This window comes from Mastomys coucha, unplaced genomic scaffold (assembly GCF_008632895.1).
Source record: "Mastomys coucha isolate ucsf_1 unplaced genomic scaffold, UCSF_Mcou_1 pScaffold23, whole genome shotgun sequence".
Classification (NCBI taxonomy): Eukaryota; Metazoa; Chordata; class Mammalia; order Rodentia; family Muridae; genus Mastomys; species Mastomys coucha.
The window spans coordinates 68237031-68257373 of NW_022196906.1; the positions used below are offsets into that span (position 1 = coordinate 68237031).

The 20343-nt window shown below is 39.7% G+C and overlaps 1 protein-coding gene across 1 annotated transcript in view; it reads right to left on the reverse strand.

The window, feature by feature from the left end:
- Unc13c (unc-13 homolog C) overlaps window positions 1-20343 on the reverse strand; it is a 465433-nt gene that overhangs the window by 49816 nt on the left and 395274 nt on the right. The window contains exons 25-28 of the mRNA XM_031344063.1: window positions 17319-17407; window positions 11596-11745; window positions 4627-4750; window positions 1526-1582 (exon numbers count right to left, since the gene is read on the reverse strand). Coding sequence (XP_031199923.1) covers window positions 1526-1582; window positions 4627-4750; window positions 11596-11745; window positions 17319-17407 — 420 coding nt within the window. The remainder of the gene's footprint in view (window positions 1-1525; window positions 1583-4626; window positions 4751-11595; window positions 11746-17318; window positions 17408-20343) is intronic.

Consider the following 20343-nt stretch of genomic DNA (forward strand, 5'->3'; position numbering starts at 1 on the left):
TTTTTTAAGATCTGAGTCTCTTCTCTAACATCCTTTGAGGGCATGCTCAGGTGATCCACCAATCAGGGGAAGGGCAGAGCTGAGAGATGATGAGGTACAGGGTCTTAAGACTTGGTTAGAATCTCTGCTCAAGCAATCATGGGAATCAGTCAGCCTGGTCCCTCTGATCTCAGGTAACAATGTCATTCTCTTCTTACATGAGCTGTTCTTTCTGTTACTTGAAGCCAACAGAGCCAAGACAAGAGAGTGTGCCCAAAATACATTGAAATTGGACACACTGTTAAGGTATACATTTCTTTTGTAATGAGATTTAAACTCTTTCATTTTAATGATTTTATATGAAAAACTTTAGCCCCTTATTAATCTGCTTTTCAAGGTAGGGTTCTGAAATCCCAGTGTGGTAAATAAAAATGGTAAAGAGACAAAGAGTCAAGATTCCAAGCAACAGTAGTATTGACATCTACTTTCCATATTCCATCTCAACCATCCTCAGTATCGAGTACTCGTGGGAAGCAATTTTAGGTGATGGTTATGCTGTCTTTAAGATGTAATGTAGACGATAGCATTAGGATACTGACATGTTAATTACATGTCTTGTCCAAGTAAATAATCATGCAAGCTGATTACCTTTTCTTGATGTTGTGAAATAAAACAATATTTGTGATACCTCTGAGGCAATGTGGAAAGTGGCAAGATGCTCACAATAACTCTAAGAATCAAGTTGTAAAAACATAACTTATAAATTTATAAATTAGAAAGCTAAGTGTTTAGCTCATGCTGCAGAGTTTAGAAAAAAATGAAACCCACCTTCCATGCCTGGATCACATCCTTGAACTATATTCTAGTAGGTTGAAACAGAATAGAAGCAACATATATTTTAATCAGGGAAGTTTGTATTCTATAGCTTAATCAAAGGCTTGGGAATTCCAAGCAATAATGAAGAGCAAGAGTATTTTGTAAATAGATTGTCACTTGTAATAGAGCGGTGAACATGTTTGAGAGTTTAATGTCCTTTCTGGTAAATTTAATTTTCCTTTATTGTATTTCTTGACTTCAAGACATTTCCAGGTTTCACTGGATCTATGTAGTATTCATTTTGCCTTTATTCAAAGCATGTTCAATAGAGTAAAACAAATGTGTCATATTACTTGCTTCCAAAGTTAAAAAATTTGAAAACAAATTAGTTTTACTTTATGAGTGTTTCCCTTTATGTATGTTTTTGTACCAATGTGTGCAGCGGAAGAGGGCATCAGATGCCCTGGACCTGGCATTACAGATGATTGTGAGCCACTCTAAGGATGCTGGGAATTGAATCCAGATTCTCTTCAAGAACATCTACTCCTCTTAACCACAGAGCCATTTCTTCAGCCCTCAAAGTTAGAAACTCTTAAAGGAAATGTATGGCCATAGAAGAGCATATTTTCATCCTGGTGTGCGATGTGCTGCTCCTAGCAGGAGGACTACATCTGCGGGGCTATAGTTAGGTTATTAACTTAAGGCCAGCCAGTTTCCTCAAGCTTCTTACCTTCAGTTTGGATAGCTGTCCGAGATCTTTAGCTGCAATGAAGATCATCTGAGGTCCCTGGAAACACAGAGAGAAGGAAGAAAAGGAGGACGGGGTCAGTAAATCTTCAGTAGTAGAGGTCAAGATCAAAGTAGAGTCTTTTCTTTATTTCCATTATGATATTTGAGTTTTCTGTCAGATGTGCATAAAGAATCTATTCTAAAGATGGAACAGAGATTATGGGCAAGGCTGGCCAGTCAGCATCACTGTCCCACTTCTGGGAGTGCCATGTCTGGGTTATGGAACCAGATGCAGTGTGGGTAATCAATTTAATGAAGCATATGGGGGCAAACGTTATTTTCTAAGGAGGCACTCCCTTCATTCTACTCCCCAAGATAAATACATGTAAAATCTTAAGACATAGGCTGAAGAAGGTAGGAATGTTCTTTCTGAAATGGTGTGGCATCTATCCGAGACTTTCCCAACTCCTCTTGCAATAGGAGATTCCCCTAGAACATCAGGATCCTGGACAAAAGCAAGCAAGCAAACAAACAAACAAATAAACAAACACCACCACCACCTCTGAAAACTACTGGATAAGCCATGCAGAACACTCCTCAATGAGACAGCAGGGGCAGGTCCGCCACTCTATGTGACTGAAAAGCTACCAAGTTTGGCCAAATTCACTAGCATTTGGAAATAGAGTCTCAGTGAGGGAATGGGTTAGTCTCAACTATCCTTTCTAGTCTCTTCCCATCGTAGAGTGCCTGGTCATTATAAACAGGAACCATTACTCATTTTTTTTTCTTTTGATGTAATTTTTCTGCTATCCTGTTTATTTTTAGTAGCAGATACAGTAGTGCCTAGGACATATTAATTTGAAACTTTGATGCTATTTGGCCATGGATAATAGAATCAGTTTGATCTTAGGGAGCCTTGAGGTCATCATATACTTTCCCTGGAAAGACCTTGCTAGAGAATGAAATGTTACATATGGTGTTTCTGATGTAACATTACATGTACATTCTTCAAACTGCACAATGTACTGGACCTAATGCAGAAAGTAAAAGTGGGAAATATAACATAAGGTCAAGCAAATTTTCACCAAACAACCATTAAAAACTACTGTGGGCCAGTGAGATGGTTCAGCATCTAAAGGCAGTTGTCACTATGCCTGGTGACCCAAGTTTGATCTCCAGGAACCCACATAATGGAGGCAAGAACTGTTTCCCACAAATTGTCTTCTCACCTCCACAAGCGTGCCATAGTACATCCTCGGTGGTACATAGGCACACCCCTACCCAACACATAGATGTAAATAAATAAATGTTTTTTAAAATGTTAGTTTAAAAGATCACTTGGACAGGTTGAGGTGTAGGTAATGGCTGCCTTGGGGATGATTAAAATGCAAAACAAACAAACAAACAAACAACACACATCCAAACCCAGTTGTGGGCTAAGGCTGTATGTGTGAGGTAGTTCTCAGGCACTTCTCCAAGCAAGGGATAGCCTGCCATGCACTGACTCCCTTCTGGGTGCATCCTTCCATGTGGAGGAACCCCAGTATTTGGTTCTCTTTGGAACAGGTCTGTGCAGTAGCCACACTGAGAGCATCTTCCATGCCCATGTTTCTGCTCATGGGAAATATTTATTTCAAGCCCCACTGTTATCACTCCCCTGCCGATCAAGTCCATGAACGCTAACTTGCATTATAGCAATATTAAATATACTAGTTGTTATTAGACTTCTTTGTGTTTGAATATTATATGTGATCTGGCTGTCCACTGATGTAGGCTCTAGAGTAAGAAATCATACATTCATGACTTGGAGCTCAGTGAACAAAAACATCTTCATCTTACGTCTTGGCCTACCTTATAAGAAAATATTTTCTGCGCATAATACTGCTATTGGACATACGTAAGGACCAAACATGCATAAATAATGGTATTGATATGTGCATTAGTATACTTTATAATTATTTATTATTTGCATCCATTTATCTCCCTTAGTCACATGCTAAAAAAAAAATCAACTATCCCAAAGGCTAGGCTAGTTGTTTTTTTTATTGCTTGGTTCAGCATGTATGAACTGAAAAGCGGCACTGTGTGACCACTTGATCATTGTGCAGCTCAGCTGTCGACTGATCTTTCTGGTTTCTCTTTTATTTTCCTGTGTGTGATACAATCAAGTCCTTCAAATCCACAGAAAGCCATCTCCTCTATTAACCTCCAAGCAGGGAGGCGACAGAGGAAAGTTGAAAGGAACAGTGAAAAGAACTCAATATAACTGCACTGCACGGACCTTCTTTCTTAAGCTGTAACATTTAAGAAACGTAGTGGTTATATTTGAACCTCAACCTGTTCTTACAACCTGTGGATTTGTAATAATATTACATTATATATAATATTATGTACAATAAGTGTTGTTATACATATTAATTAAATAGAAATTAAAAATATGAATGTAACTAGATAACTTTACAAACTGAAGTTAGACCCACCCTTCCTCCTTCTCTCCCTCCTTCCCTTCCCTTCCCTCTTTCTTGAACTCAGTATGTAGCCAAGGATGACCTTGGTCTCCTGATACGCTTTTTTTTTTTTTCCAAGACAAGGTTTGTCTGTGTAGCCCTGGCTGTCCTGGAACTCACTCTGTAGACCAGGCTGGCCTCGAACTCAGAAATCTACCTGCCTCTGCCTTCCAAGTGCTGGGATTAAAGGCGTGTGCCACCACCGTCCGGCTGGTCTTCTGATACTCTTGTCTCTGCCTCCACAGAACTAGAATTACAGGTGTCCCCCATTGCACCCGAATTTGTGTGGTGTTGGAGATGGAGCCCGGGGCTTTGTGATTACTTGACAAGTGCCCTAACAACTGAGCTATATCTCCAAACCTACTGACTTAATTTTTTTTAAGATATGAAATTTTGAATGACAATTAGATATGAACTTAGATAGCTGCTTTCATTTTTTAAATATGGATTTTAATCTATTTAGTGTTCTCTGATCAACCATTGTTGAACATTTTCACAACCAAGAACAAATTTCCCCAAATGGATTATTAATTCATATTCATCTATACCATCTATACCTCACTCAGTGTGAGGATGCCACACTGAAGGTACGTACTGTTTGGTCTGTCAGTGGAGGAAGAACAATCTGTTTCTCTATCTTGTTAAGAACCAGTTTCCAGAGCTCTTTCAGAACTCTCTTCAGGACCGTTTTCTCACAGATTTTTGCTGAAAGACTTAACCTGAAACAAGATTAAATGTACATTTACTCTTGAGTCTCACTCATGTACCAGGTTACAAGGCTGATCAGATATCAACATTTACCATTGACAGTAGAATCTTTCAACAGGCTCCTTACAACATTAAAATACTAGATCTCATATATATACATTATATAAGTGTATATATGTATAAATGAATAAATTATTATATATATTTATATATTACACATAATTTTCTAATTTATAGAAAATTTATATTTATATTTCTATAAATTTATAATTTATAGAAAATGATGTATAATATATAATTATATATAATATAAATATATTTAGCCATCTGTACATTGTCCAGTTCATTTGATAGAAAATGAAATTAGAAGAAAATAGTTGCATCTACTTTCCTATGAGCAAAAGTTTGCCTTTAGCCGGGCGGTGGTGGCGCACGCCTTTAATCCCAGCACTTGGGAGGCAGAGGCAGGTGGATTTCTGAGTTCGAGGCCAGCCTGGTCTACAGAGTGAGTTCCAGGACAGCCAGGGCTACTCAGAGAAACCCTGTCTCGAAAAACCAAAAAAAAAAAAAAAAAAAGTTTGCCTTTAACTGGTAAATAAAACACCATTGTGGAAAAGAAACTCCATTGTGTGTGTTTCCATATGTGTGCCACTTTTTTTCCCCTCCATTCATATGTTGCTAGACACCTAGTTTGATCCTACAACTTGGCTGCCATGGATAGTGCTACAAAAACATGGATATGTACATGTACCTCTGGTGTGTTAACTAGGAGTCTTTCAGATATATTCCTGGAAGTGGTATAGCTAGATCATATGCAACTCTACTTTATATACATATATACATATGCATATACATATACATACACACAATACACTTTCTATACTGATTTAGAGTGGCTGAATAACATGTGCTCCCACCATCATTGTGTAAGTAAGGCCTCCTTTTCCCACATTCTAACCAGGGTTTATTATTGTTGTTGCTGGGCCATGGACCAATACGACAATGTGACACAGATGTCTTTTAATTCGTTCAGAATCCAGAGTTTGCTTAACACAGACAGGTAAGTTGTATCTTTCAAGCTTTCCTCATTTGAGATAAGGAGTAACATTTCCTGGTGTTTGTGTGGTGCCATATACACTTGTCTTTTTGCAAGACTCTTCTGCATGCACTTCTCATCTAATGATGCTCACTTTAAAAATTAAATATAGACTCAGAGATATTTAGAGATGTGTCCAAAGTAGGGAAGCTGGTGAGTGAGACCCAGTCAGGCTGGTTTTCCTAAGTCAAGTACATCTTTCAGCATCAGGTGCTATCCATCATGAATGTCCTCATATATGAAGGCCCAGAGAAGATGGCGATAGCAATGCAAATATCTACAATATGATTCTGGGCTCAATGATAATCTTAGTGGCAGTGGTTTGACTGTAATATAATGAGGGCATATATTTTATGGTAATCCTCTGACTTGCATAGTGCATTCAGACTCAGAAATAATAACACTGGTGGTGGGTTATAGGCATAACTGAGCATTTTCCACACTAAAAGACATGGATGATAAAGAATAAATAATATTTAATCAAAATTGATACCAACAGGGAGGTATAACTCTATTTTACATAGAAACCCAGTGTACTTGCAAAGAAGCCCCTCTGGGTGAGTTTGGAGGCTGGTGTCAAGGGCAACATCTCCAGCTGGTCAGAAATGGGGGTCTAGACAGTGAGAAACAGCACACAGACTACTGCTCAGCTTCAGAGACATTCGGAGCACAGCTGGAGCCTATTTTGCCGCAGATTTAGAATTTTCAGCCTCAGAAGGTCTAAGCTGAAGAACAGATGCTATTTTGTGTGGCTAGCTCACAGACTGGGCATGCTAACTTGTCCTGGTTAGTTTAGAACCAAGGAAAAGTGAATAAAACCAATGACTTGCTTGTAGCTCTTTGTAGGTTTCTGTTAGTTGGAAATAGAGCATACAGCTCATTTTAGGCAGTGCCTGGATTTCAGGGAGACAGTAAAATGTTAAGAAATGTTCTATTTGCAGAGGCATAGTCTAATATAATGTGATTTCTACAGGGATTTTTCTCAAAATGACCTTGAAGATGTTTGGGCCCCTACTGTTTGCTTTAAATAATAGAAACCAAAGGAGGAATCCAATAACGGCTTTCTTAATGTAGCCAGAGTCATAAAACAGATTTTGCAGTCTGAATTATCTAGACTGGCTGGATGTAGAACCAATTAAGTCGATATTTTTCAAGTGCTATGTGTATAAGCAGCAACAGGGATTTATCATTATATAGTTGATTATATTTTCATAAAAAGTTCCCCAGTCAAGTTTCTCTACCCCTGTGTGTCTGTTCCCCACCAGTATTCATTTTTATTCTATACTCCTTTAAAATACCCAGCTCAAATGAATTTCTCTCTCTCCCCGACATGACTGTCATTCTGTCCCTTATTATGTGTATTGATGCACCTTTCTTCTTTTCTTTTCCATATTGTCAGAGCCTTGAAAGCAGAATCGTTGTCTTATTTTGAAATATCTCCTCTATCTTAGTTGCTGTTACTACTGTGTGATGAAACACCATGACCAAAGCAACTTGGGAAGGAAAGGGCTTATTTGGTTTATGCTTCCACATCACAATTCCTCATTAAAGTAAGTCAGGACAGGAACTCAAAACAGGACAGGTACCTGGAGGCAGGAGCTGATGTAGGAGTCATGGAGGGGTGCTGTTAATTGGTGTGGTACCCATGGTTTGCTCAGTCTGCCTTCTTATAGAACTCAGGACCACTATCCCAAGGATGGCATCACTCATAATGGGTGGCTCCCCTCCATCAATCACTAAGAAAATGCTCTATAGACTTGCCTGCAGCCCAACCTTTTGAAGGTATTTTCTTAATTGAGGTTTCCTCCTCTCAGATGACTTACCTTGTGTCAAGTTGACATAAAACTACCCGGCACATCCTCTAGCTAGTGGCTTTAAAATTATACAATCTGATTGAGCTCAGAGAACATCTTCAACTTTCTATATCTCATACAACTGTCTCTTGCTTAAATATTGTTGAATAACCTCCACATAGTTTGAAAAGTTGTAACACTTTTCTAACTTTATACACAATCTCATTTTGCTAAGAATGATATGGAACGTCACCTAGATGATATAATCCAGTATAATTACAAGTGGACTATTAAGCATGTAAAATAGGGAGCAGAAAGGCAGCTCAGTGGTTAAGTGAGCTGATGGCTCTTCTATAGGACCCAGCTTTGGTTTCCATCACCCACCCAGCAGGTCTATAGCAACTGTCTATAACTCAGTTCCAGGGAATCTGATGCTGCCTTCTAGCTTCTATGGGCTTTGCATGCATAAGGTACATATACATACAAATATGCTGTAGCATTTTCTCTGTCCAATCATATTAGGACAGTGATAGACGTGATTGGACAGGAATAGAAAGGTGGAGCTAGAGTTGAAGGAAAAAAAAAAAAAGGCCAGGAGAGGAGGAGAAGAGGGGTCAGGGGCAGGAGACGTCATCATGGAGACAGATGCTGAGGATGAACCAGACCCCACGAGGGCACACAACCAAGCAAGTTCTTACAAAATAGATTAATTGGGTTAGAATATTGTCTTTATTATTTGGTTCTAAAATTATTGTACTGGCATCTTGTAAATTGTGATTTTATTATTATATAAATCTGATTGGATATTAAGGCCTTAAGAGTCATGCTTTATTTACCATTTAGATGAATGATTGTGGGAGTGCGTAAAGAGTTGCATGTGAGCAAGATGTAGTCTGCTGGGAGGAAATAACAAAAACCCGCTGGAGCTTAGTATTGGCTGAACAGTACCGGCTCAAAAATGTGGCCCGTTGGGAAATGGAGTTTGAGGGGTGGATTCATTTTTTTATAATTCCCGTAGCAAAAATACTCATAAACATAAAATATTTGTGAAAGAATGTAAACTTATCTAAATGTAATAAAAAGAGTGAACTCACTTTCTCCATTCTTGTATTTTATAATTGGTAATATAGATCCAAAAATTATACTGCTAGCTATGGGACATATCAAAAGTACCTAGATGTTCCATATTCTCTGTAATTTTGGTTACAGAGTATGTAAAGCAGAGGCCTTATTAGTAAAAAATGATGACTCAAACCATCGACTGGCATTCTGAAAAGGGATTCCCTATATGATGAACCAGGGTCATCCAGTCCTATTGTCTATAACCACTGTATTCAGCAACCAAATGCTAGTGTTTGTAGAGACTGAACTTCGAATTGACAGAGAAGAGCTGTATAGCAAGATAAATTCCAATGGAACATTTAGTGGATAATGTAATAAAGTTCTGCTCTAAGAAACTGAAGCTATGAGGAGACACCCCTTTCCCCCTTTCTTTATCACCTCCATTTCTTTGTTTTCTTCTTTCCCACACAGATTCCTGCCTATCTAACTTCTGCACAGTGCACCTCCCATCTGTCTATCCCCCACAGAGAATAGTGAGGCTCACTGACAGGAAAGCATCCAGAATATCAATCTTACATCTGCAGCCTGGTTATAAGCAAGGGGAAGGGAGTTGAGATAGAAGCCATGCGTGTATCGAAGAGGCTCTTCCTGTGGGGCTTTGCTTGGTTCAGTCTCTCTTTTTAATTGTTATCCCCTTGTTAATTTGCCACAACAATAATAAATGAGATAATGTATATAAATTACCATATGTAGCATGGACCTTTCATATGTATTCAAAGTTATTATTTGTTTTTCTTGTCTAGTACCAGCTCTGATTCTGAGTACAGTTCATACCTCATCTGGAATGTCTGTAAGCACAAAAGTCTCTGATTTTTGAACTTAGGGTTTTTGAAATATTTATACTGATAAAGCAAAAAAAATAATTGGAATCTGAAATGCTCCAAAACCCTCATTTCCCACCCCCATACTCCCCCGTCCCCAGTGCTGGGGTGTAAACCTGTAGGCATAATATTTTTGTACACTGTGCTTCAATCTTGTTTCAATCTGGGCAGGGCACTAAAAATCTCCCGACTCAAGTTCATATAAACAGCTCTTACTGCTTATTCTCTGCCTTGTCAATAAATTCTGATCTCCCAATGGCTAAGCAGAATAGAAAATAGGGTGAGACATCTGCCAACCAGAGGAAGGAGATAGGGGAGAAAGGGAGATTCAAATCAGTGAGGAGGATGGAGGGTTTGGAACCATAAGTAAGGGGTCAGGAGAGAGATCATGGATTCACGCCTGAAGCCCAAAGAGTCAGATCAATAATAATATGCAAGTATCATGGGATGGTCTGGGAGGCAGCCAGATTAGTGTAGACAGTGAAGATAGATCATTTAATTATTCAGCTATTGAGGTGCAGTGTTAAATGAATCTTGGTTTCTCTGTGGAGTTATTGGGGACTAACATAAGGTAAAGAAATACAGCTGCAGGATTAATTCACTGTTTACATTTCTATTAAGAATAATTCATTTACACCAACCTAGGGCCTAGCATCTGCTAGAAAAGCCTGTGCCATAGAACTACCTCCCCAACCTAGAATCCTTGAAACTGTGGCTCAGATTCTAGACTATTTCAGATTTGAGAACTTTGATTTAGGGATGTTCAACTGGTGTCCCTATTTATAAAATCATGTAGCTATTTGTTAAAGTAAATGATTCGGGCCTGAGAGTGTATTTGAAAATATTGCTGCCTTTGAGTCTATGGCCAACTCACTAAATCAGAACCTTTGAGCACAGGAAGAAAACAACACACACCAACAAACAAACTGAGCAGAGCTTTTCTTTCTTTCTTTTTTTTTTTGTGGTTGTTGTTCAAAACACTCCATGCCTACCCACCCCCTGGACAGACTGCAATCTCAAAGGAACCAGGGGCTTGGACTTCCTCTAATCTTTTCCAGTGATTAGAGCTGGGTTGGACACAGGTAGGCACCAATTATGGCAGGCTTTGCTGAACTCATTGTATTCACATGTGTGATATTTTCTCCTCCTGGGGGTTTCTGAAGAGAAATTAGATATTCTGGATTCAATTTGGCCTTTATGCCCAAAGAATGGAAAACAATGTGCTATCTGAGAAGCAGGAAATTTGAAATGTTTCTCTGCTTTGGAACAGCAGCTCCCTGTGAGCCACCAACTAGTTTCCTCTCATTCTTCTTGCTCATACAAATCCTATTAAAAGTGTACTGCTCCGTTTTGTAAACACATATCTGTGTGTGTATGTGTGTGAGTGTGTAGGTGTATATGTACATATGTGAGTGCATGGGAAAGTCAAGTGACAATCTTAGGATGTCATTCCTCAGAATCTACCCACCTTTGTTTTTGAGACAGTCTCTCATTGGTTTCAACTCATCAAGTATGCTAGGCTGACTGGTGGGTGAGACCCAGGCATCCACCTGTCTCTGTAGCCTCAGCACTTGGATCACAAGTGCTAAGTGACCATTATGCCCAGCTGCTGCTGTCTTTAAAACAAAAAAAAGATTTATTTTATGTTTAACGACATGTTTCTGCATTTGCCTATGGATGCTTGTGTGCATGTAAGTTCTTACAGAAACCAGAAGAGGATTCTGGAGCTAGAGTTACAGACAGTTGTGAGTTCTCCAGTGTGAGTTCTGGGAACCAAACTCTGGTCCTCTGCAGCAGCAGTATGCCCCCTGAGCCCTCAAGCCACCTCTTTTGGCTGTTTTACATGGATGCTGAAGATCAAACCCTGGTCCTCATGCTTGTCTGACAAATTTTATTTATTGAGCCATCTCCCCAGACATTCTTTTAAAGTCACCTTGTGCAGAGAAAACCAGAATCTCCCCAGAACAATGATCAGTCACCAATTCTGGGCAATAAGGAAAGATTAAGGTGGGCCAGAAACTCACGTCTTATCCAAGAAGTCCATGAGCGGCCTTAGCACAATCTCTGCATCCATTGCTGTGCTGTTCTTATTCGCTGTATTGTTCCCATTTGCTCGCATTTGATTTAGCTCAGCACCCATCTGCTTTATACACTCTTCAATTACAAGTTGGAAGCTGAAAATAAAGAACATAAACACTGGAGGAGGAGCCAATAGATTGCCTGGATCTGAAGTCTACTGCCTGTAGAACCATTTCAAACCATTTCAAATTCTTTCCCTTCCCCGTTTTTTTGAACACATACTATGAACCTCTCTGTATGCAAAGCAGACAACAGGGATGCTCTTCAATGGATCATTGCAACAATGATGGCTGTTCACTCATACTGTCTGTGGTGGTGACAGCTGCTGAGCCTCTGAGTACATTTGGAGACGTGACTGCTCTAGAGAGTCTATGGACATTGGAACCTGACTTCTACCCAATTTTCTGTAACTCCACATCCTCTTTGCTTTCTCCAGTCTTTCCAGCAACTCTTTTTCAATTGACTGACCATTACCACCCTGAAGTAGTGAAGAAGTGACAGATATATGAAGAAGCTAGAAAGTGGTGATGGCTTCATAATGATACATATCTGGAATTATGCCTTGAACGTATATAGGTTTTGCAATCACATCTTAATAAAACTATTAAGAAATGAGGGTTGGTTGAAAACACCTTCTACTTGGCTTGCTTCTTGTCTCATGGCTAAAGATTTAAACAGCCTGGTAGAGTCACCCTCATACTGTTTCTATTTATTCTCTGCACCTCTAGCACAGATGCTGTGGTTTCCACCTAAGAGTGGCAAGGGGGAGTTTAAAATAGTGGATGCTTGACATTCATTACTAAGATGCTTCAAACAATGGGGATAATTAGAACGAAGGTGCACTTAGGTGCAGAAAAAACACTTAGGAGAAAGGAGGTGTGGGAGATGAGTTTCTGAGTGGTAATAAGGAGGGGGTGGGCTTGACCTCAGCACTGATATCAAGCCAGTTCTGTTCTTTTCCCCCCTGCACAGTGACAACACAGTCCATGTTATTAGAGAGGTTACAAACACATAAATTCCTCAGATTTTGTACATAGGTTTGAAGCTTTGCTGTATATTGCTTGTTGTCTGAATTATATGGAATATACATGTGTTTTTTTCCATGTGCACACACAAATATTTAATAAATACATAATATGTTCCAAGCTCATGTTCAGAACACACAAATGAACAAAATGAGCACAACACACGAGACCTTTCACCTATTTTAGCATTTACTGCATGGGAAATATTTTAGTTAGTCTGCTGTGAAATATTTCGATTTTTAAAAGTTTTTTCAAAGCTAGAAAGCACTCAGTATATTTAAAATTAGACAACTTAGGTATCTTTTCTTTTCCTGGCCTTCCAATAGTGGGTTTATGAACTCTTGATTTAATTCTAAGTATTTCAAGGTCAAGGTCTATATCCACCATTATGTTAGTATTTAATCTGTTTTTGTCTTCTGGCTCTTCTCTCTCTCTTTCTTTCTTTCTCTCTCTCTCTCTTTCTCTCTTTCTCTCTCTGTCTCTGTCTTTCTGTCTCTGTCTCTTTCTCTGTCCCTCTCCTTCTCTCTCTCTCTCCTTCTTACTATTTATGACATCAGTCCATATTTGACATCTTATTTGGCTCATAATCTCTATGGGTGTGGCTCCTTTAGTACCTGTTTATATTACATTGGAATAACCTCTTCATTAATAGTCTCTCACCTTGATTCTAAACCATCACCCATTGGCTTTGATGTGGCTAGATCTGTTGTTGGCCTTCAGTGTCTCCAAGGAAGGGTGGAAGAAATAGGGTAGGCATGGATCTTTGCAGTCTGTGTGTGTGTGTATGTGTGTGTATTTGCAATAAACATATAAAATACATTTAATATGTGAATAGTCACAGATATTTGAGGTCATGATAGACTACTAGCAATGTTGGAAATGCTTACAAGGTTGACTGACCACAGTGGCATTAATGATCCTTCCATGTGTAACCTCCTCTAAAGCAATTTCCTTTTCTTGCCCTGATTCTCAAGCTTGTACACTGAGATAAGGGGTGGACTGAGCAAAGCACACTGAATTTCTGTTTCTAATGTGTAAGAAGCAGGCTCCTGAGCAGATTTAGACCGCGAACTTAATCAGCAGGGATGTGAGGTGGGACATCTGAAGGAAGAGTTCATGTCATAGATGGACAAAGGCATTTTACTTTTGGGTCTAAAATAAACCAAACCAAATTTACCTGAAAACCCTTCTGTTTCCATTCTTAGTGAATTCACTTACCAGGTCTTCTTTTCTTCTATTCATTTTTGTTTGAAAAAGACATTATTGAGTAGCTCGACTAAACGTAGAACCAGTAACTCATGACAGAAGCCTTCTTGGTGGGCACCCAAGGAACCAAACAACCCCCTACTCCCACCCCCAAAGAGTTCCTAGGAGACAGTCTTGAATTATTTACACCTAATCCAGACAGATTTAGGAACAATGGTTTCAGTAAAGAAATGGACTGAACCAGACTAAGTGAACAATGTGTGTATAAGCAGAAATTTAAGGGGCACAAGATTTGAACCTTTTAGATCATCTTTAATTCATCACTGACATGAAATCACTTGGTCTGTGGAGGAGGCAGGTGATATGAAAGCATGTTGGGAGCCTATGAAAGACTTCAGACCAGTTTGCCTTCATCCTGGCATTATTGAAAGTCCAACCTGATAGCCGAGGGTACTGAAAGCGGTCTAAACTGTTTAATGCCGTGAGATGCAATTGGCTTTTGGGGTGAGTTCTCCCCTTATTTGTTCAGTTTCAGCTTTGGCTCCTGAGAGGAGTGGGCTCACACAGTTCTCCAGATTGACTCTGCAACAAGATGGAGCTTCCTGACATGGACTTCACAGCCACCTGTGTGTGACGTATCATAGCAACAGCATAGAATAATTATCTTTCTTACAAGGCAGGCATGATGGGTGGCCTGTTTATTTCAAGAACACAAATGACCTTAACCGAACTCAATTCATTGTGATATTTTAAAAATAATGAAAGATTAGGTACTGGGCATCTATGAGTTTTTGGTATGTAAGATAAAATATACGATATTCTGTGTCTGCATCAGTCTTGTCTCCTTTTATTCATTTTTGTTTGAAGAAGACATTATTGAAAAGCTCGACTAAAAGTAGAACCAGTAACTAATGACAGACGCCTTCTTCGTGGGCACCCAAGGAACCAAACAATCCCTTCATCCTGCCAGAATTCCTAGGAGAGAGCCTTCAATTATTTATACCTAATCCAGCAGCAATGAGGACCCACTAAGGGGGGGAAAACTATTTCATTCTGGCCAACAGGAAAAATCTCCAGCCTAGTGGAGATCTAACATTCCAAAGGCTTGGTGTAAAGGACTACTTTCCAGGGAGGTAGGACCAAGCCCTGGGAAGGTGAGACCACCCCCGAGGAAGGTGGGCTCATCGTAAGCCATGCCACGGAGGCAGGCAGAGTAATTGCCTGTTTAGTCCCCTTGCCAACATTTCCTCAGCACAGTCACTTGCTGGGCTGCAGTGGTGCAGCTTCAGGTTCCTGAGTCTACCTATAAGAAAAGTACAACCTTTTCCTCCTTCATTCTGTCTCTGCTCTGATGTTTCAGGCTTCCTCATGCTTCCTCTAAAGCCCTCTTTCCTACCACATGACTGACTTCCATTCTACTCCCACTTCCTCTTCCTTCTCTTCCTCCTCTTTGTCCTCTTCCTCCTTGCTCCCCCCTTCTTCCTCCTCCTCCTCCTCCTCCTCCTCCTTTTTGCCCCCCTCCTCCTCTTCTTCCTCCTCCTCCAGGCAGCTGCTAGGATTTACAGCTTGCCTTCCTTGGGGTTTTTCTTTTAAAACTGTAATAAAACCGCCCTCAAACTTAACCCTGTTTAAATAATGCACTTCTACAGTCCTGATAGTACCAATCTCTCTTTCATAACCAAAGTTTGTCTCATTTTTTTCAAAATCTGAGTATATAATTTAGTCTTTGAAGCATCATTGGGATGATAAATCTTGCTAACATATTCAGTTTTTCTCTCAAACAAAACACAAATTCAAAATTTTTCTCATCAAGAGGATTTAGACAGTTTGCAGAAATAGTTTCTGCTCTGTTTAGCTATATCTTACTTCCCATAAAGATATGAGCAGGTCTCACTTTATTAGACTCTGTTTTCCTTCCCCTAAAAATCGCTAAATAATTTCCTGCTGCCTTTTGTAGCTGAAGGTAACTTCTTCCCCCCACCTTTTGCTCTTTAACATTTTTCTTTGGTTAATACATTAATTCACAATTAGAATGGAGGCCAACCCAACAGGACTGAACCAAAGCCCCATTACTGTCACCTCATGCCAGAGCAATTGAACCTTACGTCTTTGAAACAAGTCCTGCCATTCAAACCCAAGGTAGAGAGTGCCTCTGTCTTGCTGATTAACAGTCAGGCTGAGCCAGCAGGCTCATGAAGGTCACTAGCAACACAGCACAGAGGCAAGATACTAAGCTCAATGCAGAGCAGAGGGAGGACAGGTGTCCTAAGCGCCATACAGGGTGCTTTGTGTCTGACCTATAAAGTTAGGCTCCAGCAAGACTACACTAACCAGCTTAGAGGAGCTGAGACCACATCTCTGACAATCAAGAGGACTCTAAGTCTGGGCGCTACTGTGTTCATTCTGCTATCTGAGGAAACACGATGCTTCCAGGGTCTCTTTGCTTCCTCTCATTAAGTATGGTCTTAGTTACTGTTAAATGTTTACAAATCATTTATCTTTCTAGAACCAGATAGAAGATGAGAAGCATTTTAGCAGGTAGCTTTTGCCATAAAGATAATTCTATAGCCACACTGGGAAACCAAGCACATAATTTAAATTGATAAGCCAACATTTATTGAAGTAATATTTTAGACAAATTTTATATTAAATTAACGAACCTCTTCAAAGATATATTTAATTTACATCTGTTTCAATAATTGGTAGTGGAATGATTGCTTTCTCATCCTGGGGCAGAATAAAGTTCCTATCAGGTCACTTTTCGTTCTTTAGAAACATATCAGCTCCGAGGCATGTTGACTTTTAAAAATATAGATGCCCATAGTCTCTAAACTCTTGCTCGTGAGATAGTTGGGGTTAGGAACCTTAAGTTGTGCTGATATAATCTGGTACAGAGCTGGGTATTGCCTTTCTGAAATGCAAGCACAGTGGCATGCAAGTCTCGAGCAAAATGGATGCTTCTTATGTAAGTTTTTTTTTTTTTTTTGAGACAGGGTTTCTCTGTGTAGCCCTGGCTGTCCTGGAACAGGCTGGCCTTGAACTCAGAAATCTGCCAGCCTCTGCCTCCCAAATGCTGGGATTAAAGGCATATGCCACCACTACCTGGCAAGTTTTTGCTTCTTCTTCCCTCTCTCTATTCTCTCCAGAACTCTTGGCACTCTAGCCCACACTGGCATTGCAAATGGTTATGAGCTAAGATTCCTGCCTTTAGAGAAAATTGAGATAAGTAAACATCAAAGCCTAGAGACGGGTGTTGCGAGTACCACCAAAGCAAAGGATGTACAGACATCTTTCAGGAAGACCTCACTCTTGGATCCTGGTGTCACGAAGGGCTCTTCAGAGGAGATAATGCTTAACTTAGACCAGGTCTTGAAGCAAAGTGAGTGATCATTACACATGAAACCTGATACCGTCAGACAACTAATCAGGCTGCTTACCTTTCTCCGTAAGTGATGCTGAGCGCATCCAGAACCCCGTTGAGTTTGATCTGAAGTTCTTTCAGAATAGTGCTAGCTTCAGGGTCTAGCTGCAGAGAGACCATAAACGACATCACTTGGGAGTTTTAAGAAAGAAGCTCCTGTCTGCTGTGCTTGCAAAATGGCAACTCTAAGCAACAATAAAGACATACTTGTTTCTCATTTTTTTTTTTTTTTTTTTTTTTTTTTTTTTTGTCTTTATAACGCAAAGGCTTACGAAACTGAGGAAACCATTACGGATTCTCATAGGAGAGAATGTTGATCAATTCACATAACATGCTGAATGAGGTAGGAGCGAGAGGGCAAAGCTTTTCTTGTTTTCAGTGATGGATGGAAAGCATGGCAAGATTACTTCCTAGGACATGATAATTTCATGATCTGCAAAACCCAACACACTAATTATAGACACTATATACTTAAGTATATACACTAATTGAAAATACGCTTTGATTCAAAATACATTTCAGTGCCAAATATAACCATAAATAAGTAGATATGTTAAAATAATATTCAATAAAACGAATAACTTTTGAGAATAGGCTGAGTATCTCAATTTCAAAGTTTTTCTGATTTTGAAGTCTTTGCCTAGAGTTTGCTCACTTCACAATTGTTTTTTAAACCCTGAAATCTGAGACAGTTCAAAATGTAAAACTTTTGAGAACCAAGAGAACACTAAAGACACCTTCAAGTTTGGAGAATTTTGCTTTTTAGACTTCAGGACAATGGATGCCAAGCCCAGGTTGTTACTGGGTGGTGTTTGAGTACATTTTCCAACTGTAGAATTTGAAAGAAGTAGGACATGCAGATCCCCTAAGCCCTTGGGTTTCTTTGGGGAACACTGGTCTGACTTTTCTCTCTGGGTATTCTGTGCAACCCAGGATATAAAGATGTGCACTTTACTTATTTATTTTTTTAAGAATTCATTTTTGTAATGACGGTAAAAGATCAACATGGAATTTACCATCTTGAGAAGTTTATACCATTGGCTGTGATTTTACAAATTAAAAGTATAGTTGAATTATAAACAAAACAAGACCTTCTAACATATGTATACCATCAAGCAGAGATAAGCTCATGTAAAGGATAGTGTGTCACAATCTCTGAAATTGAAATGTCAATCTTCCTTCCTTTGAGCCTTCAGAAATTAAATTTCCTCTCATTAGTTGCATGTAGTTCTTTGACAAATTGGTCCTCTAATGAAAAGATGTTGGGATGGAGCCAACTTCTTGAAGGGAAACAAATAAATTTATGACATATAAGCCAAAGGCCTAGGAAGTATATGGAATGAAGGTGGCATCTGCTAGTAATGGAAGCTCCTAGGGTCTTATCCAAAGACGTATTCCTGGAGTATACGAGAATACTTCCCAGAGCAAGGTAATTTGCAATACTCCAAGGGTGTTTTGTAAAACTAAGAAATGGTTAGCAAGAATGGTGTGTGTGTGTGTGTGTGTGTGTGTGTGTGTGTGTGTGTATGTCTGAATATGCACATGTGTAAAAGGGTATGAATACAGAAGATATGTTTTGATGTATGTTTTTTAAAAGTCTTCCAAAAAAGATTTTTAGTAGTCAGGAGTTTATTTACATTCTTTTCCATAGTCTCTGCTTGTCTGTCTCTTTCTTCTCCTTTCCCCTCCTCTTCTCTCCTCACCTCTCCCCTCCTCTTCCCTCTTTCCTCTTGTCCTCTCCCCTCTCTTCACCTCCCCTCTGCTTCCTTTCCCCTCCCCTCCCTTCCTCTCCCTTCTACTTCTCTCCTTACCTTTCCCCCTTTCTCTTCCCCTTCCCTTCCCTTTGTTTCTTTGTTTCTGAAACAGGGTCTTTTTACTTAGCTCTGGCTGTCCTAAAACCTGTCATGTAGACCTGAACAGCTCTGAACTCACAGAGATCCTCCTGTCTCCACTTCCCAAGTGCTGGGATTAAAGCCATGCACCACCACATCTAGCTTAATGTTTCTTTCTTTAAAGTATAAATAATTTCTCACTTTACTTCACAAACCTTCAAGCATTCCTCACCAGAGGCAGGCAGCAGCATGGCGTGCATACCACCTGTGCCCTTTTCTCTTGTTTTGTATTCAAAACTCTTCTATTGTCTTTTCTATAGACTTTGGCTCCCTATGCAAACCAATGCATCTTTCCCAGAGTTCTATAAGACTTGCATGTATTAAATATATGAAAAGGTAACTGGAGATGATGCACAAAGCCTACAAGTTTCCCCACAGAAGTTATCCTGATGGCCAGTATGATTCTGCATAGGTAGATTTTCTGTTAATGATATACTTTTGCTTTTGAAATAAAATCTTTTATTCATTAGCAACAACATATTCTGACTTATCAAGTTATTCTTAAATTCAAATACCTGACTACTTGCCAGACCGTGTCAAATTATACTCTGACACTGGCTCAGAATTCACTCACTCTATCCACTCTACATGCATTTCTGCTTCTTTTTCTAGCACACATTCTCTCTCTGTGGATCTAATCAGAATATATGTTCTTTAGCCCTCTTAAAAGCATTGGCAATTAAACTGATCATGAAGGTCTTGCTGCGGTTACTACCTGTAGTCTGCAGAGGGACTTTTAAACACTTCTTGTTAAAGTCACCTGTAAAATAGATGCCACGGAAGAACTCCAGGTCTTTCATGTGCCGTTTACTTCTTCACAGCTAACTGCTGCCCCCTTTCCTTCCTTTCCCACAGCCTCTAGGGTGTCCTGCTTTGTCATTCAGAGCCCTGCCTCAGTGTTACAGTGTGTTCACTACCCATCCATAGAACTACAGCTGAGGAGGGAAGGCCATACGGTCTGCCTGTTATCACCCTAGAAAATGAGGCCAGTGTGTAAATGTACCACATTTTCTGTAACCATTCCTCTGTTGAGGGATACCTGGGTTGTTTCTAGCTTCTGACTATTATAAATAAGGCTGCTCATCCATTGATCTGAGTACAGGGTCCCCAGTGAAGGAGTTAGAGAAAGGACCAATGGAGCTGAGGGGT